Source organism: Pecten maximus, chromosome 8 (assembly GCF_902652985.1).
Source record: "Pecten maximus chromosome 8, xPecMax1.1, whole genome shotgun sequence".
Classification (NCBI taxonomy): domain Eukaryota; kingdom Metazoa; phylum Mollusca; class Bivalvia; order Pectinida; family Pectinidae; genus Pecten; species Pecten maximus.
In genome coordinates this window covers 27,967,938-27,991,891 of record NC_047022.1, presented here as the reverse complement: position 1 = coordinate 27,991,891, position 23,954 = coordinate 27,967,938, and the positions used below count along the sequence as shown (strand labels likewise).

At 34.6% G+C, this 23,954-nt stretch overlaps 2 protein-coding genes across 2 annotated transcripts in view; one reads left to right on the top strand and one right to left on the bottom strand.

The window, feature by feature from the left end:
* Positions 1-503: 503 nt before the first annotated feature.
* The window catches only part of LOC117333050 (3-methyl-2-oxobutanoate dehydrogenase [lipoamide] kinase, mitochondrial-like), a 30,369-nt gene continuing 6,918 nt past the window's right edge, over positions 504-23,954 (bottom strand). The window contains exons 7-11 of the mRNA XM_033892172.1: positions 23,807-23,880; positions 21,463-21,591; positions 20,963-21,052; positions 6,215-6,385; positions 504-5,530 (exon numbers count right to left, since the gene is read on the bottom strand). Coding sequence (XP_033748063.1) covers positions 5,374-5,530; positions 6,215-6,385; positions 20,963-21,052; positions 21,463-21,591; positions 23,807-23,880 — 621 coding nt within the window. The 3' untranslated portion in view covers positions 504-5,373. The remainder of the gene's footprint in view (positions 5,531-6,214; positions 6,386-20,962; positions 21,053-21,462; positions 21,592-23,806; positions 23,881-23,954) is intronic.
* Positions 10,070-17,558, top strand: LOC117333051. Its single transcript, XM_033892173.1, has 2 exons — positions 10,070-10,259; positions 14,411-17,558. The coding sequence occupies exon 2, from the start codon at positions 15,354-15,356 to the stop codon at positions 16,035-16,037; it is 684 nt and encodes a 227-aa protein (XP_033748064.1). The 5' UTR covers positions 10,070-10,259; positions 14,411-15,353; the 3' UTR covers positions 16,038-17,558.

The following is a 23,954-nucleotide window of genomic DNA, read 5'->3' as shown; positions in this document are numbered from 1 at the left end:
AAACTATAGTAAAGTTTACCCCCTCCCCAGGGGCAAACGTGAGACCCCAGGGTCATGAAATTCACAATTTTGGTAAAGCACCTTAAGACCCTTCCATCTATGAAAAGTATTTGATTCTACCATATCTGAGAGTAGAGAAGAAGATTTTTGAAATTTTAGTCAATTTGACCCTTTTTTGCCCCGCCCCTCAGGCCCCTGGGGGGTGGGGACCATATAATTCACAATTTTGGTTCACCCTCAGCCATGGAAGCTTCCTGTAAAATTTCGTTGAATTTAGTTCAGCAGTTTTTAAGAAGAAGTTGAAAATGTAAATTGTTTACGACGCACGACGCCGGACAAAAGGCGATTGCAATAGGTCAACCGAGACTTCGTCTCAGGTGACCTAAAAAGTAGTTGATTATTGAAGGATCAATTATTATATGGCTGCATTTCGTACACGCTTTTTATATTATCCGGCGATTCAAAATACAATATGACAACGCCAAAATAATAAAAAGACCAACCTCGATACTATGATGGTGAAGTTTATTCACACAGGCTATATACCGATATCCAGTCGTGTAAAGTTCCTAAGACTAGAAAAGACTGATATGAAAGAAAAACACACTTGTATATTATTAATCAACAGCTTTGAAGATAGTAAAATTTGAAATGAATTATATCATACTGTAACAAATTATAGAAAATTTCAGGACAAGTATATACTAGTACATGTATAGATAAATTCCAACGGAACACTCATACATGTACCTGAAATACAACGTGCTATGCTTTGTGTTATTTAAGTATTGTTTAACGTCCTAAAACAGCTAAGGTCATTTAAGGACGGCCTCTACATGCATATTGCGCAAAATGCATGCGTGAGGTGAAAGCGTGTGTATTTTGGGAGGCTGCTGTATGTTTGTACTTAGTGCGGACCTGATGCCGTCGAAGACACCCAGCAAGAAACCTCGCCTGGTCATATTATACTGACAACCGGCGAACAAGTTGTCCCACTCCATAAGGCTAAGCGCTTTGCAGGAGTAGCAACTACCACTTTTATAGACTCCGGTATGTCTCGACCAGAGGACAGATATCAAAACCTTCCTCACAGTGGCGAACGCTAAACTAAAAGGCCAAAAGTGAGGCAGTGTTAGGGAGACATAAGAAAAAATGATTTCATTTTAGAAATAGGAGAAAAGATAAGATCCCACGTTTAGTCGCCTCTTAAGATCAAGCAATAGGGACGGCAGGTACAATTTGTAGGCTCTACCTACCTCTAACTTCAAATATACACACACCCATACATGTACATGTACATAGCACACGTTTACTTCACTATATTTTATCATACACGAGTATATATACAATTTTTTTTACCTAACGGAAAGTAAATGTGTTAATTAACTCGGATATGACCAATGTCCACATAATCAATTATGTCCATGTAATTCGAATATTTCAAATACCCATAAAATTACTTCATACAGTCCGAAAATCTATATACTTCAAACATACCGCATGCTTATTATAGAACATAATAATAAACAGGAAATATTACAAAAACACGCTTAGACATATGTGACAAAAGTAAACATTTACCTCAAAGTATCCACGTCACACGGAAGCAGTTTTAACTTACAGTTTCAATTCAACTCGTACTTCTACAATCAAACCCTTTTACTTGATCGTTATTCCTGTGTTAACCTGCAGTATAAACGCCAGTCTATATGCTGGGATTGTCGTAATCAGTGTTATCAGTGGAAAACTGGATTGATCAGTGGGAAACTGGGTGTATCAGTGGAAAATTTGGTCTATCAGTCATTACTACTGATACTGTGAATCACACATGCATGGCCCCTGATACACTCAATCACTCATGCATGACCACTGATACACTGAATCGATCTTACATGACCACTGATACACTGAATCACTCAAGCCAGACATCTGATACACTGAATCGATCTTGCATGACCACTGATACACTGAATCGATCTTGCATGACCAGTGATACAATGAATCGATCTTGCATGACCACTGATACACTGAATCACTCAAGCCAGACCACTGATACACTGAATCGATCTTGCATGACCACTGATACACTGAATCGATCTTGCATGATCACGGATACACTGAATCCTTCTTTTTTGAATACATATTAGCATCCAGGCAGGTTTTACTTCAACTGGCCAATAAATACATGATCAAATGTTGATTCATTTAGCATGTAACTAATACACAACATACACGACACACAGCAAGCAAATAGTAGATAGGATTCATACGAAACAGCCAACACGTCTTATACTACACACCGCAAACGCTTCTTTCATGGCACTGCAAACATGCTTCACATGACCAAGCAAGGGTCTCACACAACCCAAATACGACACACGTCAAACACACCCACACAACCCAAATACGACACACGTCAAACACACCCACACAACCCAAATACGACACACGTCAAACACACCCACACAAGCCAAATACGACACACGTCAAACACACCCACACAACCCAAATACGACACACGTCAAACACACCCACACAACCCAAATACGACACACGTCAAACACACCCACACACACAAAAACTTCGTTTATTACATGAAACAGCTCAAAAAAGTAAAGCGCATCAGGAAACATAAACCTAAGTAGTCATAACGGACGAAACAGCTGTATGATACAGAATTTATATTCATCATTAGGCATGTAATGTGTCAGTCATTAAACTTACATGTATATTTAGATCTGTAATTCACTTTAATACCTTTTCATGTCCGATCGGGGAATCGAAGCCCGACCGCCTAGGTGAAAGGCAAGTTAATTTGTTACAAGTGTGCCTTCCGACCACCTTTGCTCTTGACACCATGGACAGGATATAATATAATTGTGGTATCGGCCAATAGAACATGCCATCGGTGATAAACTTGTTTACAAATGACAAGATAAATAAATCATACCCACACAAGACTCCATCAATTTCAACCAAAAAAGCAGAACATCATAAATAGATGTTCAAGTATATTTACAAACATGTTGTCCAATAATTATAGTATAAGCATCGTATATTCAGAAATGGAATAACATATAAAGGGGAAAGGAACGCCTCCAAAACCGGATAATAAAGGCCAGTTATATCGGGGTACTTTCCATAAAACAAAATGTCGCACAGTAACTGTCAAGGTCAAGGCAGGATTTTTAAACATACAGGCGTCAGACTCAGTGTAAAGTGGTGTTTCGTATCACATGATGACTAGAGTATGGTATGAATACGATAAACAAAACAAAAAATGAGATTCAATAAACAGAAAATATATGGCGGATAAATGTTCACTTAAGTAATGACTGTGTGATGACTTTCCAAATATCTCAGTTTCAAGTAAATAAGTACACCAATATCATGTGTTTAAAATGAGGCATAACAATAAAGCTATCGATCATATATATAAAACATATATAAAACACGATAATGACTAACAGTATGAACAAAATATAACACGATTTAAATACACAAACGAATACAACACAACGTTTATACACAAACAAAATATTACACGACTAATATACAAAAATACAACACGAGTTATATACAAAAACAAAATATAACACAACTTATATACACTAACAAAATATGACACAACTTATATACATTTGTACACAAACAAAATATTACACGACTTATATACATAAACAAATATAACACGACTTACATTTGTACACAAACAAAATATTACACAACTTATAAACAAAAACAAAATATAAAACGACTTATAAACACATACAAATATAACACGACTTATATACAAAAACAAAATAGTACACGACTTATATAGAAAAACAAACTATTACACGACTTATATAGAAAAACAAAATATTACACAACTTATAAACAAAAACAAAATATAAAACGACTTAGAAACACAAACAAATATAACACGACTTACATACATTTGTACACAAGCGATATATAGCACAGCTTATATACACAAACAAAATATAACACCAGATGGGTATTAGTGTATATAAACAAAATAATATTTATCATAAAACTGATTATAATGAATATTCTCAACCGTGATAATTTGATATTCATAAAAATAATTAATATTGACTCAAGACCTACCAGCAGGCTACCAGTACCGTAACAAAATATACAAAATATGTCCGAGGTCGACCTACGGACAGTAGACATATCAAAACAAACTCACACATATTCAAATATAATCAATTTGATATAATAACGATTAAAAATAAAACTATGAAAAACTCATTAAAATAGAAGTACAATCCAGCACCTTATCAAAACATATCCCGTAAGCACATTTGTAAACATACCACAATATAGCGATAACAAAGTGTTCATTCAGAAACAGTGTAATGAAAATGTATAAAGTAAGTTATAGATGTTTATGTATGTGGCGGTACCAATCTGCTGGTTAACACTTGTCATCATTGAGACAAGAACACTGTAGCAATGCAATCAATAAGCGAAAGCAGTTCATATGGTAAACACGTGACTATGACTGAGGATAACACGTAAGAGTTGTTGGAAGGGATATAACTCCCGTAATACTTACAAAATACGGGTTTAAAAAACTAGGATTGTCGTTTTTATTTACTGAAATGAAATAATTCTATATGAACACTTTCCCTGTTCATTTACAACATGCGCATGTCGTGACATAAACAAATATCTCCAAGAGATATTATAGGATAAATAATGGTTGCAAGGACCTTAATTTAAGACCCTGTGTGAGGTAATGATATTTTGGTATGTTACAGGTATTCATTTGGTTTGGTGACGCTACATATAGGTTGTGTTATATTGTATATATTACATTGTATATCATAAAATTTAGTTTGGTGACGACACAGATAGGGATTGTTACATTGTAAATCATAAAACTGGATTTAGTGACGATACAGATAGCGTTTGTTACATTCTATATCATAAAATTTAGTTTGGTGACGACACAGATAGGGTTTGTTACATTGTAAATCATAAAACTGGATTTAGTGACGATACAGAGAGCGTTTGTTACATTCTATATCATAACATTTGGTTTGGTGACGCTACATATAGGTTGTGTTATATTGTGTAACATAAAACTGGGTTTGGTGACGCTACCGATAGGGGTTGTTACATTGTAAATCATAAAACTGGGTTTAGTGACGATACAGATAGGGTTTGTTACATTTTATATTATAAACTGGGTTTAGTGACGATACAGATAGGGGTTGTTACATTTTATATTATAAACTGGGTAAGGTGATGATACAGATAGGGTTTGTTACATTTTATATTATGAAACTTGGTTTGATGACGCTACAAATAGGGTTTCTTGTATCCTGACACTAGTTTTCTTGACGCTGCGATGTAAGATTATATCCTAAAATTTGGTTTGTTTACGCTGCTGATTGAGTCGATGTGTGAGAGTCGTATATACACATCTGTTCCTATTCCTTGCATTGTCTCCAGAGTCATACGACCTCCAAGGAACTCGGCGTACGCTCTAGCTGTTGGTAGTCCAAACCCGTATCTGGGGACAAATAATGCATACAATATTACTTTACTACAAACCTTTCTAAATTGGTACTGCTTGCTCTTTGCGAGCTCTGATGAAGTTGCAGACACATCTTGTCCTAAATAACGTCTAACAATATAGTATAGTATTTAAGGAATCCGGTAAGTGGATATTTGATCTATTGTATGGATAGGTATATACTGTGGATACGTTTTAGTTAAACTTTACATATGTTTATCAAGGTGTACGAATGGCTAATTATTGGAGTTCTCTACATGCGAGACCCTTTGATCTGATAAGCATAGTAAGCGAATAAAGCCTACAACAATACATCTGTCAATTTGCTTGACAGGTGATAAAAGTTACTTTGACTTTGGAGTGATATCAATTATAGTTGGAACTTTATTCATGACATTCAGCCAGGAAATGCGACTACTAAGATTACTAATCGATTTCCGCAATAGAAAACTTGACCTCTGACTCGTTTTTGACAAAATAAATATACCGTAAACTTTCTATAAAAATCTGATAGAAGGTACAAGGGAAAATGGTAGATTTTGACGGTGTTTATACTAAGTGACATAAATGGACCATGCCCTATGCGGATAAAGAAAAAAAAACAATACATTAAACGGACCATTTGAATAACTACACAGAATGTTCCTGACTTTAAATCTAATATCCGTTAAAACCACCTACCCGTGCATGCGACTTGCAGACTCGCCAGCTCTCCCAGCAGGACTCATCACTTCCCCAAATATGCCACCGGTCTGTTCCTGATCGTCGGTTAAAGAGTCTGCGGTAGTGTAATTATAGTTCCACACTTTGTCAACTATGTCATGTGGAATTCCACCGCCTCGGTCAGATACCCTGTAACATCAAATAAAACATCTTGTCAGTCATTTAGAATACCACCGCCTCGGTAAGATATCCTGTAACATCAAATAAAACATCCTGTCAGTTATGTTAGATACTACCGCCTCGGCCAGATATTCTGTAAATCAACAGAAAACATCTTCTCTGTCTCAGTCATGTTGGATACTACCGCCTTCGTCAGATATCCTGTAACATCAAATAAAACATCTCTGTCTCAGTCATGTTGGATACTACCGCCTTCGTCAGATATCCTGTAACATCAAATAAAACATCCTGTCGGTCATGTTGGATACTACCGCCTTCGTCAGACACCCTGAGTGACATATTCCGAATTCGAGCTATTGATAAAGCGAAACAAAGTATAGTATTCATTAAAAACACAAACATTTAATAAATAAAAAAAAAAAAATGACCATGGACACGTGTCATTTTTTTGTCCCGCAGCTATACACGTTGGAGAATATTAAAATAAAAGAATAATCTAAATATCACTGTATATTCTAATGGACTTTATCAATAACTAAAAACTCCCTTTTACATTTACATGGTCTGCCTGCATTATCGCAAAAGGCTTGAGACAAACTCTAAATTTATCTTTCAAGTTTATAAGTATAGTTTACAGAATACATACTATTATGTAACCTTGACGAAAATGATAAAAACAAAATGCATGGATATTAGTCCTTAGTGAACAATTATATCAATATTAACTTAGAACTTCGGATTTTGTTTTATCAACGAAACAGTCTATATTAAAGCATACGAATTCAGCCGGTATCAAGTTTCGTGCATTATATTCGTTTAGCATGGACTTGGCACCAAGTGACAGGCCACATTTCTATCCTGGACCCCAACAGAGCCATAGCGGGTCGATTGATCTTGGCAGAAAATCCATTTCAATGTACACAGTGTACACAGAGGGCTGATAAGACGGACTATCTAATCTGAACAGTCTACTAACAGGTAAATACTGAATTATATACATCTATATTGAATTATTTACAAAACAGGTATGTCTCATCAACAACATAAACGTTAATGTGTAAATAACACATACGACAATATTAATATCTTTTAATTATTGAATGACAATGTATTCACTGACATCAATATCATAGTAAGAAATATGAATCGAATCATTGATTGTTTATTAAACAATTATTTTAATATATCAGAAAATGTTTTGCACCAACACAAGAAAATGTTCTACAATACTGAAAAAAAATGTTCTGAATTATAACAAAAAGCACAAATCTGTTACTGGACACCATATCAAATATCAATCCCATTGATAATTACAGACAATAGAAGCCAGCTGATCTACATACAGTGCATTGTATCGTATACATCTATTGTTACGTGTGTATTCAGTGATACACATCGATCTTATCGTATCTTACGGTTTACATGTGTAGTAGGTTACTTGGTAGACTTCATAAATCTTCATTGATATTGTAAAGTCATTGAAATATGGCAATATTCTTGTAACGCGATATACATTTAATGTCATCTTATTTAAATAACGATTTCGATATGTAATATTTACATCACATGAAATATGCCATCTTTCTTTATTCATCGTTAAATATTCCAGTATACAGGATAACAATAAATCTGTGTATTTATCATTGAGCTTAAATATTCACTCTCTTAATTGAAAAACATCAAAAGCAATGCTCTGTATTTTATCGATTACTTTTCTTTCCAGAGTTGCATAGTGTTATGTATATCTTCCATGTTTTTACCTCCTCTTTTTGCCTCAATAAACCCGATCCATATAATTACACATTCAATGATACATGATCAGTTATGATGAAAAAAAATCCATTATCAAAGAATGTAAAAAAGTTTTAAAAAAAACAGTACCCTTTATTACCTGGATGATACAGGCGTACACCATTAGCATCACAAAACTGTAAACCAGTCAGCCGTTATGTATATACCTTAGGCATCGTTCACCGAGGCGTTCAGTGATTCGCCATATCAATGCTAGTGATACTTTGATCTATCTACTATAGAACCTTATTCATAGTTCAAACATATTTGAAGTAATTTGGTGTAAAAATGTAATTTGATGTAAAAATCGGATTTTATGTAACACAACAGAAAAGCGCAAGTATTCGGTTCTTTATCTATTTTGACATGTCTGAAAAATACTGATTATTTACTAAATGTACACATCTTTATTCAGAGTTTTAGTGATAGCAAAATTGTATGATTTGAATTCTTTCCTATAACGAATTTTAAATCAGAACGCTCGTCACAATATATGTGTAGTACAAGGCATGTTACTAAGATGAGAGACCAATAATGTATCGTCGATATGACGTCATGACTATTTATGTCACCCAGATGGCATGCATATAGGTATATTACCACGATGATAGACTTATTTGAGGCCCAGAGAGCCTGCCTCGCTCACCTGGATATTGAGGTAATTGTGGCAAAATATTCTAATTTAAGTTATATTTGAAATATATCCTTCCTTTGAACTGCTTCTCCGAAAAAAGGTTCAAAATCCATTCATACAAAATGAGATTTTCTTTACCCAATAATGCTCAAGACAAAACTTCATCAAGATCCATTCAGGCGTTCAGGACAAGTAGGGACTTTAAGGATTTACCTCAATTTCCCCTATTGGGCCCCGCCCCACCGACCCCAAGATAGCAACGCCCTCCATTTATACAACATTAGTTTTCCTTTGCCAATAATGTATCGGCCAAAATTTCATCTAAAATCCGTTCAGGTGTTCAAGCAGCTTAATAGAGATTTAAAGAATTTACCTCAATTTCATCTAAATAATTGATGCAGATCTATAATCTGTGACAAGTGCAAAGCATTTTCGTAACATATGTACATATAGCGCCACAACATTGTAATGCTACTGTCACGTGATCGCAAACGTACCCTTCGAATCCGATCTACATTAACTCCCTGTTAAAGAGTCCAAACAGTGATGTATAATGTTATTACGTACTCAAAAATGTGTGAAAGGGGTCTATTCATGTATGCTGTTATGACCTTCCCTTTAATATGTTTATTGAGCCTGTACATGTATAATGTTATAACCTCACCTTCATTGTATTTCAGGGGTCTGTACACATACAATGTTATGACCTCACCTTCAATATATTTAAGGGGTCTGTACATGTATAATGTTATAACCTCACCTTCATTATATTTAAGGGGTCTGTTAAGGGATCATGACCTTCCCTTCAATATTTTAAGGGCCTGTACATGCATTGTATCGAATAAGGTAAACCTATTAAAACCTAATGTAGGATATCTAAATAAAAAAACTGATTTCTCGGACCGAACAACTACCTATAATAGTTCTCGCGTCCTCGAGCGAAAATAGCAGTATTCTATCCAATTATTGGTTACAACTATGATGTCATGAGAAAGGTCTGTGTATATTTTTGTCTTTGTGAAGTAGTTCTTATCTCTTGATCTTGTTTCGTCGGTTTGGTAAAGGCTTACAAATACTCGCACACACTATTTAAAAGCCTACTTCTATACCGGTACTAATCCCTCAAACACCAACCTTGGTATGTATTGAAAACGTAATTCGGGGTATTTAAACCCTTTCATTCTCATTATCATGCGTTCTGCACGACTCGGGATATTGAACAATTGATATACAACTTGCAGCTCGTACTGATCATGACATAGTGTGTAGGTATACCAGTGAGCTTAGGACAGTTTCCAACTGTGTTAAACAGTCGGTACCCGCAATACCTATACATAGCCTCACATAGTGTATGGATCCGTAGGGTAACATAACACTAAAGAAAGGAAATGTATCTATTTATCGGCGGGTAGGTCGATTGTGTGGATATACACCAGCTGAATACCGTAGAATACCTAGGTAGGTACAATGTAGGTATTGGACATATTTATGTAAAATTATATATACATGTATATATATACAATGTACGTAAAATTAATACTGTTGATTTGTTCATTAGAGGAAGTCTAATATCAGTTTCAAACATCGAACGTGTAGAAACATTACTTATAAGGTAGATTTTTACATTCAGCTGAATGATCTCGTGTAAAGTAGTATCTCTGGTGTGTTACTATATAATTTTATTGTTAAATTATACACTACTAATGTTTGATAACGGTGATAATCAGCACGATATGATGGTATTAATTAATTGTCAATCAACCCAGATAGCGCTGTCTATATCAAACTGTACTTATATCTTAATGTAGAAAACAAAAGTAAATTAATGCTAAGCTGACGATGGACAGCCCAATTACACTTTAGGATATTCATTGAATGGTATATCTTTGTACATTTCCCCCAATAACCACAAACTTTACAGGTTTTATCCATTCACAATATGAAGTCTCGGCATTGAAAATTAACCATTTAATAATGGATTATGCTTAAGAGTATACCGACAATATAGATACTAAACTGACAATATCAATAGTATACCGACAATACAAATAATATACTGACACTATAAATAGTATACTGACAATATACATAATATACTGACAATATACATAATATACTGATAATATAAATAGTATACTGACAATATATATAATATACTGATGATATAAATAGTATACTGACAATATATATAATATACTGACAATATAAATAGTATACTGACAATATATAATATACTGATAATATAAATAGTATACTGACAATATATATAATGTACTGACAATATACATAATATACTGACAATATAAATAGTATACTGACAATATAACACAAATATTACCATATGATCAGCTGTTCATAACAGCATACATTCTAATAACAATTGTAGAGAAGAAAGCAAAGTACATGAAAATGTACTAGTATTAATCAGCTTTTCATGCCAACATATATATGTATACTACTGACATATTGTATACCAGTAATAACAGTTTTGAAGACAAAACATTAAGAAGTAGATACTGTTTATATACTGTGCGAGACACCTAAGTAAGAAGACATGTATTTATATGGATAACTTTTGGGTCTACCCAAATCAAGATAAGCTGTGAAGTTGACAGTTCACAGCTATCCAAGTACCTTGTACGACCCAGTGACATTTCTTTCGGATATAAAAAAGACCAAAGTACAAACACTAGCTTTTTACAGCAAATATTTGATTACAATTAATTTTATTTAATAGACATAACACTATTTAATTACATCCGCGACCAGCAATAAAAAGGCTCTTTTAATAGAAGTCCTCGTTTTTAAACTACAGCTATGTCAGTTCCAAATATTTGACATTTTTTAATGGTTAATTCGTTTTTTGTTTATTAGTTTGATTATCACTCATGGGTGGAATTTCTTTTTAAAACACATTAATATATACGTTAAAGTTATTCATTCAATTTCTCATGAAGCATGTGCAACTCAATAAAACAGGTGATAGAAATGGTATATTAAGACAAAATCCTCATTAACTTTTAATAGGGACGTTGTACATTCCTGACATAAGTGTTGGACTTGATGTCAACTGTGACTGTCAGCATGATGTCATAATTACATAGTAGTATATGTACTACTTAAAACAGAAACTAGCTTTAATCATTCTGATAAACAAAATATCTTACATAACATAGGTAGACAATAATTTTAAACACCAACTCTATATATATACGTATATGGATATGGTGGGTTGGAAATTCGTGCCAAGTGCCTGAGATTTGAATACAACCACTGAACGTCGTGTCCTTACACAATAATCATTAAAAACATATCACCACACAGTCAATACGTAATGCCTCCTGACTCATATATAAACACAAAACCCTTATTTGAATCCAATGATTTATACACTAGTTAAATAATTTTCAATTGCGAAAATATTTCTGGTCGTGAACATAAATCAATCCAATTTGATCTGAGCGCGTCCTCACAAAAGGTAATTACCCTATTTTGACTATATCGCAGCATGTTTTGCAGTATTAGCTTTTATAGCATTCCCCGTTACATAATGTGTACACTCACCAGGCATTGTATAGACATGCAATAAAAATTACATAGACATGCAATACGACCACACGTTAACTTCAAACCTAATCAAACTGTATTAACTTTTATTTATGTTCTCTGGTCCATCAAACAGCTCTCATAAATTTGAACCTAGGAACAAGATCCAGTTGCCTTGTTGGAAGATAAAATACGAATATTTCTCTGTTAATCATTCAATGGATGAAGATATCAAGATGTGTTTCTTATATTATTATAACAGACACATCATTACAGAGACATCTTTCAACATGTTGACATGTCAAGTCAATAAATGATTACCAGCTTCAGATTTCGGCTATTTTCAAACTATTATGTTTTATAATTGAGTACCACATATTAAGAAGCGAGTAGTCAGAGTTTTAAAATAATTATTAAAAATGGGGAATGTTCTAAACAAGCACAGATGTAATTCCAAGGACTTCGTTAATCTTATATATATATATTAAAACTATAACAAACTCGGAGAGTAAAATATCTAGCTATGCTAAATTATATATTTTTGTTAGACAAATTAAATGATTATGTAACGATCATTAAGGATCCTTGCCTCTGAATTTCCTTCACCAGGTGTGCGACCTGTGTCAATATGAGTTGTATATAGTGTTGTTCTTTACTCCCAATAATGCAATCAAACACATCTATCAATCATTGTCACAGGCTACAAAGTATAGTTTTTGTGAATGTTATCATTTGAACAATGGTCACATTTGAGAGATCAATACAGGCGGAACCGTTATCAGTTGGAAAATATTCACGAACAGTCAACAGTAAACCTACTACAATAGCATATCAACGTGGTATTGTCAGCGCGTACTGAGGTCCAGCATACATCTGTCCCACTGTAGTCACACTAATCACGGACAGTATTTCATAATACTAATTAGGCTGAGCTGATTTGGTTATAGAAATCGCTTTCAGACAGACAGTTAAACTATAAACTGCCAATAACACCTTATTAACAAACCAATACCACAGGACAAAAAAAAACACTATTGGGATTCTATAAACATGTATCTGACTATTGAAAATGTACAGCTCCCGTATACGAAGGCGAACTCGAATTCAATATCGCTAATGAATATATGTTAAGAATCGATATCTATATGTTCACAAAAGTATTTCAGAGTAGTCGAGGTATTTGTTCGTCAATCAGATATGATATAAACATCAGCAACAATACATATATTCTAAACTTTTCATGATTATATTATGACCATCTTTAAAGTAAATGTAAGTGTAAGTTACACATACCGTACGATGGTATTTTTATTCTCATGACGTCAAAATGATTACAAAACGACATCCGTGGAAATGTCGAGTTTAAATAATAAATTTGAATTTAAAATTATGCATAAATAACATGCTTTCAGTGTGCGTGATTAATCCACAACTTAAGAGCAGCTCCTGATAGAGAAACCCACTGATGATCGCTGACGTTACATTTGACATGACCACCCCCGCATGTCACAGTATCTATAATGGAGGGAAATTAAGTAGCTTCTAAATAAGGTTCGCAAGGTTACCGTCATACAGTCCTGATCACCAAAATTCTACGGACGTTTTATATGGGGAAAAAATGAAACTAGATCATTCACGGATGTTTTCGAGTAATACTGGGTTCTGTTAAGTCATAATCCTGTATGCGATATAATATGCTGTAATAGGTCTTAAACCGTACTAAACTACCAATACATGTGATATCGTGCCTGGTAATGTCACTGTATGTATGATGAATTATATTTCCATAAAGATGGAAGAATGCCATATGTTTATCATAGGGCGATGTCATATGCAGTTACTTATTTTTAAATTATGAAGTAAACGGAGTCGAACAGTTACGGTTGATTTAAATTGTTAGTTTCTGAATAGTGTCACACGGTACACAGGAGGTGCAATCTGTACGCGTGAGACATAGCAACACAAACACAACCTCACTAGTACCATCGGATGTATTACCATTGGACTTCAATGAAGCAATAATATATGTGAATTATTAATTCTATATATTTCATTGTTTGTAGATTGGAATCAATATCAACACATATTATGTGGTTTGACAAATATTGACGGACCTAGTGTCGACAGCCTAGGCCTTTGGTAGAGCCTCCATTGTCACGAGTCAACGATGTAAACAAAGAAAACAGAAGCAATTAAACAAGGAAAGAAGAATACGTCGGAGTTCCCGGACAATACACAACAACAAATACCAGCTATGTGTTTGATGTGATGTTGGCTTTGTGTCCGTCCACTGTGTATACACTTAGAACACCGGGTGGTGCCGAACTGCTTTAAAGAACACATTGTTACCAAACAGGTACGCTTTATCAGCTGAAGAAATCTGACACCTAAGAGCCGTTGAATGATTGGCAAGTATTGACCCTAATTATGAAGAGGATACATAATCTGTCTTCAGGGGAATCCTTAGCACCGTCTCAACTACATGCACAATGTTTCTAATTTGGAGTACTTGGAATCCCTGGGAAGGTTTCTATTGGCGAAGACAGTAGGTGGCCTTGGTATATTTACTAATGTAGTGGGTGAAAGTGTCGTTTTGGTATATAGCAAAACACGTGATAGATAGTGTTTCAAACGAAGGAGTTAATCAACGGCCGTATCATAGATACTTACAAGTGTCAGGGATTTGTGTCGCTCCACAGTGCAAATATTTATAGAATAGAAACTGACAGCCAACAAAGTATAACTTCAGCCAGTGATTCCCAGAGAGAGACAAGTGCCAAAGATGAAACCACTGCGATAATCCAAGTAGGATCAAGTTGAGTGTTTAGTAAAAGAGCAACAGATGAAAGAGTAAAGCCTTATTTTGATATATTCATCAGTAATCGAGTAGAATGTGAAAACTTGGAAAGTTATCCAACACCTTCACTAATGAATATTTAACGTATATACCCCCCTGGAATAATCACCCGTAAGAAAACGATCAATTTTTGTGGTGGGGTTACTCCTATGAGCCTCACAAAGTCAAGTATGCATATTTCAAACACAATGAGTGACACAAGCAAAGATTCCGGATACCAGGAAAATGGGGACACGGAGAGGTTCGAAGACAAAAGTGAATTTATGAAACTGGACAACGTTACCAGTCATTCGTCGCGAAGATCCGTCCATATAGACGCGCCATCCATCCATTTATCGGCAGAGACGACAAATACCAATATATCGCTGCAAATGGATTCGGACCAAGAAGATGAAATGGACGATAAGTCTAGTGTGTCTAGTTTGGAGCTCTCCAACATGCCTATCAATCACATTGATAATGACAATAACATAATCCCTATTTTAGACACGTCACGACAAATGGCTGTCCCGACGCCGGTCAACTTGAACCTGCGAGACATCATAGAACCACTGGATGAATGGTCTCGCGTACAAAGTGGTATTCGAGAACGAAAGTACCCAGTACTGCCCAAAATTGGGAAAATGAAAAAAGAGTCGGGACATGATAAGCAAAATTTTGATATGGTGAATTACAACCAGTTGGATTACACTAGAGAAAAGATGGAGAATGAGGCAGACTTTTTTTCGGACTATAGAATAAATACGAGTCGTGTTAAGGAGACTCCACGTCAGAATCCTCTCCCACCAATAAGACAAAACTCTTCGTTCGGAAGTTTTCATTCGAAAAGGTGACTTACTAGTAACGTATGTCCATCGTTATTGATATAAACTTTTTACCGACCAAAATGATCTTGGTATGTGCAAGGGACGTAAATTAATCAGAAAGGACAAAATATTTCAAAAATGGTTCTCTTCTAAAACGGATAAACCATATCACCATATGATATCATCGACAGAGCGACTATGATTTGTTATTCATAGTGGATTCCAAACACCCAACATACCACCAGAACTGGTTTTCTGATCCAATGTAATGATCATTCCTTAATTCACTAACCGGGTCTGTTTCGTTAGTAGACGTTACTTACTAACATTATTTCATAACTTCAAAGTTTAATTCCAGTAGACAGAGTACAATTAAGGAGATATTCGTGAAGGTTCAGAAAGAATCGTGAAGGTTCTGAAACAAAAGTGGAAGTAGATAATCGATACGTTAGATGGACTTTATTCAAACATTTACAGAAGTTTATTATAGTGTTCCACTATACAAGTAGTGTATACATTACTTATGTATTAAGTTTTATCGACCGTATAAAAGTTGTTAGAGAAGGTGCATTTCGTTATATCTGAGAAAATGTTTAGACTAACAAATAACAATATATTAGGAATTAATACGAGTATCACACGTTTTAAATTCAAAGCACTTCTGGAAATTACTTACTTTTCGTAATTACTAGTTATAAGAATTTACTTAATATGGTTTGTCTATTCAGAACAGAGTATTTATTGTTTTGCTTTTCATCTAAAGCTGCAGAAATAGTCGCTAGAATGTTTAACTTTGTGGTCGAAAATTTTCATAGACGCAGAGTCATGTAAAGCTACATATCGCCAACAAAATTTGTTTTATCATAAAGCATGTTTACTTACTGAAAATGTAGATATCTTGCTTTAGTATATTCATTTAATCTTCCTCATGTTTGTGGAATGGTAATAATTTCAAAACGATTAAGGAAAAAATAAAAGTGCGGACACTATGGATTTGGAATAGCATCAAATCTTTAAAAATAGGTTTAGCACATACATATGTATGCCATGCTCACCGTATTCCTTGACGTCTTTCAAAAAGACTTAAATCAGCTAGTAGTCCAGGTCACGGTACTAAAGGAGTAACCATATATTAAACTATGTGGAAAGGGATTACTATATATATATATATAGCTAATGTGCGGATTTAGATTAGCAATATTACTGATTCATTTCGTGTCATGTTCTGATACAGGTGGAGACTAAATAAACATTACCATTATAGCGGATTACAGAATGTTCTCCTATACACAATGCTGTTTTTTGGCTGATAAAGAGACGTATTCATATGAATTACAAATGTATTTGTTAATGTAACGCTGGATAAACAACAAATTCAGCATCAAATGAAAAGTTGATTGTAAACACAAGACACCATAAAGGATCTACTGACAAGGACAAACATAGGTTTACATATCAGTTCTGATCAATAAGGCTTACGAAAATTACAAAGGTTATGATTACTCGATTCAAAATTTCAAACAAAACGTACTAAGTTATGTAGTAGTATGTGGGCGTTACATTGTGGTTTTATATGTTCTGTTTAAATCCAGCAACTTATCATACATGTATATGTCAACTTTCACACAGCATTGTATACTTTTATATTCTGTGTGTTTCTATAACACACAACGCCTTAAAATATTGATGTACTCAATATACAGATACAGCATTACTTTCCTTTAAATAAGCTAAAAGTATGTTTCTATTTCCGTGCGGTATTGTTTCGTATAAGTTAAGTTAAAGACATGACACAGATATCTTCATTAAAAATATTTTGCATAAAAATAAGTTGTTGGAATCTTACTATTTTGACTTTTGACACAAATTCCCAAACCATTCAACACATAGGACCTATACGATATTTCCTCACAAAAACATTGTTAGTTTTATTGATATAACTGTAGATATCTCCTCACAAAAACATTCTTAGTTTTTATTGATATTACTGTATAATGTATAATGAAAAAAAAACTTACTTTGAATATTACGCGAGAAATGCAATATGTGTATTTTGAAATCTGTAGGTATTCATTATCAGTGTGATGATAATTAACTGGCGAAAAACAATCGTCAATATGGCAGTGAAAGCAAATTTTTTTTTATCAAATTGGTAGTCTTTTCCCTTGAAAATTGGACAATGTTTTACATGAATATCGTAGACACTATGACAGTTAACGGAACGTGGGTTGAGAACGTGTGTGATGTATCTGTGCTTCAAGGAACAACAAAGTCACCTTAACTATGGCACTGATTAGAGTTATGTTCACACAATATGACAGAATAGGTGATTTAGCAGTAAACTGGATTTTTACACATTTTTGTCATTTTATTGTGTTGCAGACAAAATTAGATCAACATATTCGCATTTTAAGCTCAATTAAAGTTATGAATAATCTCTTCATATCTTACATTAAAACAATCCTATGCAATTCCATGAACACGTTTTAATATCTAAACATGTATACCAACAGGCAGGATAACAGTGCAATCTTTCAAAAAAAATCTCTTAAACAGTTTATTGAATCTATAAACACAAAATGAGCTTATTGATAGATATCATGTAGCATAATTTCATTATCATTTTTCATGAAAAGAAGAAATATAAATACGCTTCTTACAGAAATCAAGAGATTATCACATGTTTGTAAGTACAGTTATTACTGTACATTTTGTGTTTAAACCTGCTCCGAGGCCAGGAGATTTCATTGTTTATATATAATGTTAATGATGTGACATTCTACATGTGTTTGTATATGTTGTTATATGTACACAAAACCTTACATGAACAAATTTAGAGACATTTATCTTCCCATGTGACAACAATACAAATATTTGTATTACATTTATAAAAAAAAAATGTCACATCACTGTACAGGTAAAACAAACAAAAGTTGACAAACTCTACAAGACGATAAATATTGACTAGATTTATCCAGGGTAAACCTTCCAAAATCTCATGACCAGCTACATGTAAAACAAGTGTATTGGAATGTTCACTCCTTTTAAGTCATGTTGAATGATATTTTCCTGAACTGTAACGGCTGTGACATGGTTTCAAACAAATAGAAAAACAACTCACAACAGACAAAACTATGGCTAAATACAAACTAGAACTGTCGCCAGGATGGCTGACTAATACCCCGCAATCTGCACGAGTCAATGGTGAATTGGTACTGTTAATTAGAGGCAAACAAAGATAACCCAGTAAAATAGTGACCAGTTGCCATAGCAACCATAATTTTGAAAAAAAAAGTGGCATGCACATCTACCCATGGTCCTCTATATTTGTGTGAAGTTTCATTGAAATTGGCCATTTAGTTTAGGAGGAGTTGTCTGGACAAACCTAAAGTTATGGTTCTTATCAGAAAACCTGTTTATAGTAACCAGTTGCCATAGCAACCATAATTTTGAGAAAAATAAAGTGGCATGCACATCTACACATGGTCCTCTATATTTGTGCGAAGTTTCATTGAAATCGGCTCATCGGTTTAGGAGGAGTTGCCTGGACAAACTTAAAGTTATGGTTCTTATCAGAAAACCTGTTTATAGTGACCAGTTGCCATAGCAACCATAATTTTGAAAAAAAAGAAGGTGGCATGCACATCTACACATGGTCCTCTATACTTGTGTGAAGTTTCATTGAAATTGGCCATTTAGTTTAGGAGGAGTTGTCCGGACAAAATGCGTCTACAACTTCGTTGCGGAGGTATAATGAAAGATAATTTAGAATACGAGTAAAATTATGCTCTAAACAGGAACTTTTAACAAAGGGCAAATACTCTGTAAATATGGGGTTACGGGCCTTGAATCTGGTACACTGCACATCACCTTAGTGTAACTGAGGTTCACAGTCTCATAATCCTTTTACATGTATAACTGTTGTCAAAGTTATGCTCCGTACAGAAAAAAGACAGACCGAAAGATAGCTGGATGGACAACGTGGTAACTATATACTCCCATAAGAAAATTTCTGTAGGAGGCAAATATAAGTTAATATAAACAATTAAATCATGAAGGTAGATTGAACAAGTAAAAGGAGATATGCACCCCTGCATCTGTACTTTATACTTGATAATCTAGGGTACAATTGTAAGTCTATCATCAGGGATACATCTGTACTTATTTGATGATGAAGTCTAGTATTAGGGATACACCTGTACTTACCTGAGGATGAAGTCCATTATTAGGGATACACCTGTACTTACTTGACGATGAAGTCCATTATCAGGGATACACCTGTACTTACCTGAGGATGAAGTCCATTATTAGGGATACACCTGTACTTACTTGATGATGAAGTCCATTATCAGGGATACACCTGTACTTACCTGAGGATGAAGTCTATTATTAGGGATACACCTGTTCTTACCTGAGGATGAAGTCTATTATTAGGGATACACCTGTACTTACTTGAGGATGAAGTCTATTATTAGGGATACACCTGTTCTTACCTGAGGATGAAGTCTATTATTAGGGATACACCTGTACTTACTTGAGGATGAAGTCTATTATTAGGGATACACCTGTACTTACTTGATGATGAAGTCCATTATTAGGGATACACCTGTACTTACTTCATGATGAAGTCTATTATTAAGGATACACCTGTACGTACTTCATGATGAAGTCTATTATTAAGGATACACCTGTACTTGATGATCATAATGAAGTATATTATTAGGGATACACCTGTACTGACTTGCCGATGAAGTCTAGTATTAGGGATACACCTGTACGTACTTACCTGAGGATGAAGTCTATTATTAGGGATACACCTGTACTTACTTGATGATGAAGTCTAGTATTAGGGATACACCTGTTCTTGATGATCATGATGAAGTCTATTATTAGGGATACACCTGTACTTACCTGATAATGAAGTCTAGTATTAGGGATACACCTGTACTTACCTGATGATGAAGTCTGTGGTATTGTTGGCCAATGTTACCAGCACATCAGGTATGTTACTGTAGTTCCTCAGGTTATTTTCTACAGTGGCCCTACCAATGATATGAGAATGAGTGTAAAAATAGTAAATTATTAAACCCATCTTAACAAATGTTCTGATATGTTGATCACACAGTACTAAGCTCTCTCAATCTGCAGTTTCAAAGTTACAAAATAAAGGTATATGTTTGATACTCAAAACACTTGTAAAAGCTACATTATCTTGTAACATAAATATCCCATGGACACTCAATGAGAACGGTTAGCAAAACAACTACATTTTATATTATACTGATATAGAATATTAAAGCCTGAAGTCATGCTCTGTTACATTAACAAGTTATGAAATTAATGTGAGGCTAAATACATAGACTGGAGCGCCGTACACATATGGACAGTGTAAGTAATTACTATTATGTAAGTAATGAAACATTTTGCATACACTCGTCATATACCTACGTACCTCATGGCATTTTTCATCACCTCCCCTACGATGTATTCCACTGGCTGAGGCATGTAGGGAAACTTAACGGACATGTGTCCCTGGAATTGTACCTTTGGGGCACATCCATACCTGTCCCTGCACAGGGTACTGAAAACATAAATCATAACTATTCACATCCATACCTGTCCGTACACAGGGCACTGTCAACACAAATCATAACTATTCACATCCATACCTGTCCCTGCACAGGGTACTGTCAACACAAATCATAACTAATCACATCCATACCTGTCCCTACACAGGGTACTGTCAACACAAATCCTAATTATTCACATACAAACATGTATATACCTGTCCCTAAATAGGGTACTGGAAACACAAATCATAGCTATTCACATCTATACCTTGCCCTATACACAGGGTACTGTCAACACAAATCATAACTAATCACATCCAAACCTGTCCCTATACACAGGGTACTGTCAACACAAATCATAACTAATCACATCCATACCTGTTCAACACAGGGTACTGTCAACACAAATCATAACTAATCACATCCATACCTGTCCATACACAGGGTACTGTCAATACAAATCATAACTAATCACATCCATACCTGTCCATACACAGGGTACTGTCAACACAAATCATAACTAATCACATCCATACCTGTCCATACACAGGGTACTGTCAACACAAATCATAACTAATCCCATCCATACCTGTCCCTACACAGGGTACTGTCAACACAAATCATAACTAATCACATCCATACCTGTCCAACACAGGGTACTGTCAACACAAATCATAACTAATCACATCCATACCTGTCCAACACAGGGTACTGTCAACACAAATCATAACTAATCACATCCATACCTGTCCATACACAGGGTACTGTCAACACAAATCATAACTAATCACATCCATACCTGTCCATACACAGGGTACTGTCAACACAAATCATAACTAATCACATCCATACCTGTCTCTTCACAGGGTACTGCCAACACAAATCATAACTAATCACATCCATACCTGTCCAACACAGGGTACTGTCAACACAAATCATAACTAATCACATCCATACCTGTCCATATACAGGGTACTGTCAACACAAATCATAACTATTTTAAACAAGACCTGTCTCTACACAGGGTGCTGTCAACACAAAGTAACAATAATTTAAATGCTCCTGGTCATTAAACAATACTGACAGAGGTATATATACAGTTAAAAGATTACAATGTTATCAACAGATAATAGTACATGTGATAACCTAGTACAATATGTACCTTTTCACAAATTTGAAAATGTTTTTTATTATAGCAAAGCAATTTTCAAAAGACTGCTTATAGACTGCACATGTTAACTCTTAGGCATGAAACTGTACTCATGCAAATACAAAGTCTGTGCTCATTCTCAAATATTTTTGGTAATAAATCTGAAATACTGTCAGCTATATATGAGTCAACAATGGTACATCTCTATCTTAATTGTTCAATACTGTATATTTATCAGCCATTAAACATTGTTCGATATATATACATGTACACATTTTCTAAAATGTTATATGCCAAATCACTGACACTTCTGATGTCTGATTAAGACATTGACCTGAAGTTTACAACTGTACAATCAAAACAATCCAAAAGTACAGGGCTCGTTTTACTATAAAGCAGCTCCTTGTCTCATTTTCAGGAACAAAATTGGTAAAATGTGAGATGTGTTTTGATAAGTAAAGTCTAAAAATTTTGTAAATTTGGCTTTGACATGAAATAACATCATTATGCAATGAGGCCCATTTTAGGATGAAAATCATCCAGAACCACTGCAGCCTTGTAATGTAACAGTAAATATTTAATAGCTTAATATCCGATAATTCTAGCTCTTTATAAACAAACCATACATTCGGTCAATGTTGCAATATAAAAGAACATTGATTGAATTTATTTACACAAACCTGGGGCTGTTACCAGTTTAAGATAAGGCTGTCCATATTAACAGAAAGATTAGGTAAAGCTCTACTGTATACACACCACGTACAACCAACAGGTGGGGCAATCGGGGAGCCAGACAACCTCAGGAGAAAGATTATCACAAAAATAATGTCAAGCTTTGATTGACAAGGAAATCTACTTGATCAATGAAGGTTTATAAACAACGGTTCTGTCAATACAGATTTAACACTGCAAGGCTTAGGTACATCATGTTTAGGAGATCTTGTCAACATGTACTACAGACTGTGGTCAGTACGAAGTGTTTAGAACCCAAAATTGGCACACATACAAGTTATTCCATACACCTTCTCCTAAAAGAGATTTACAAAATTTTGAGAAAATAACATGGATTTTCATACCTCAGAAACTCCACACTGTTTTCCAGTAGACTGCGAGGACTAAAGCACACATCAATGATTCCTATGTGGTTTGGCTGTAAACAAGATAAGCGATGTAATTAGGCTGGAAACAATAGAAAGGATATGTACATGTACATGATTAAATGGT

What these genes read in the sequence shown, in the direction of transcription:
- LOC117333051 (XM_033892173.1), top strand. Translation starts at nt 15,354, where the DNA reads ATGAGCCTCACAAAGTCAAGTATGCATATTTCAAACACAATGAGTGAC.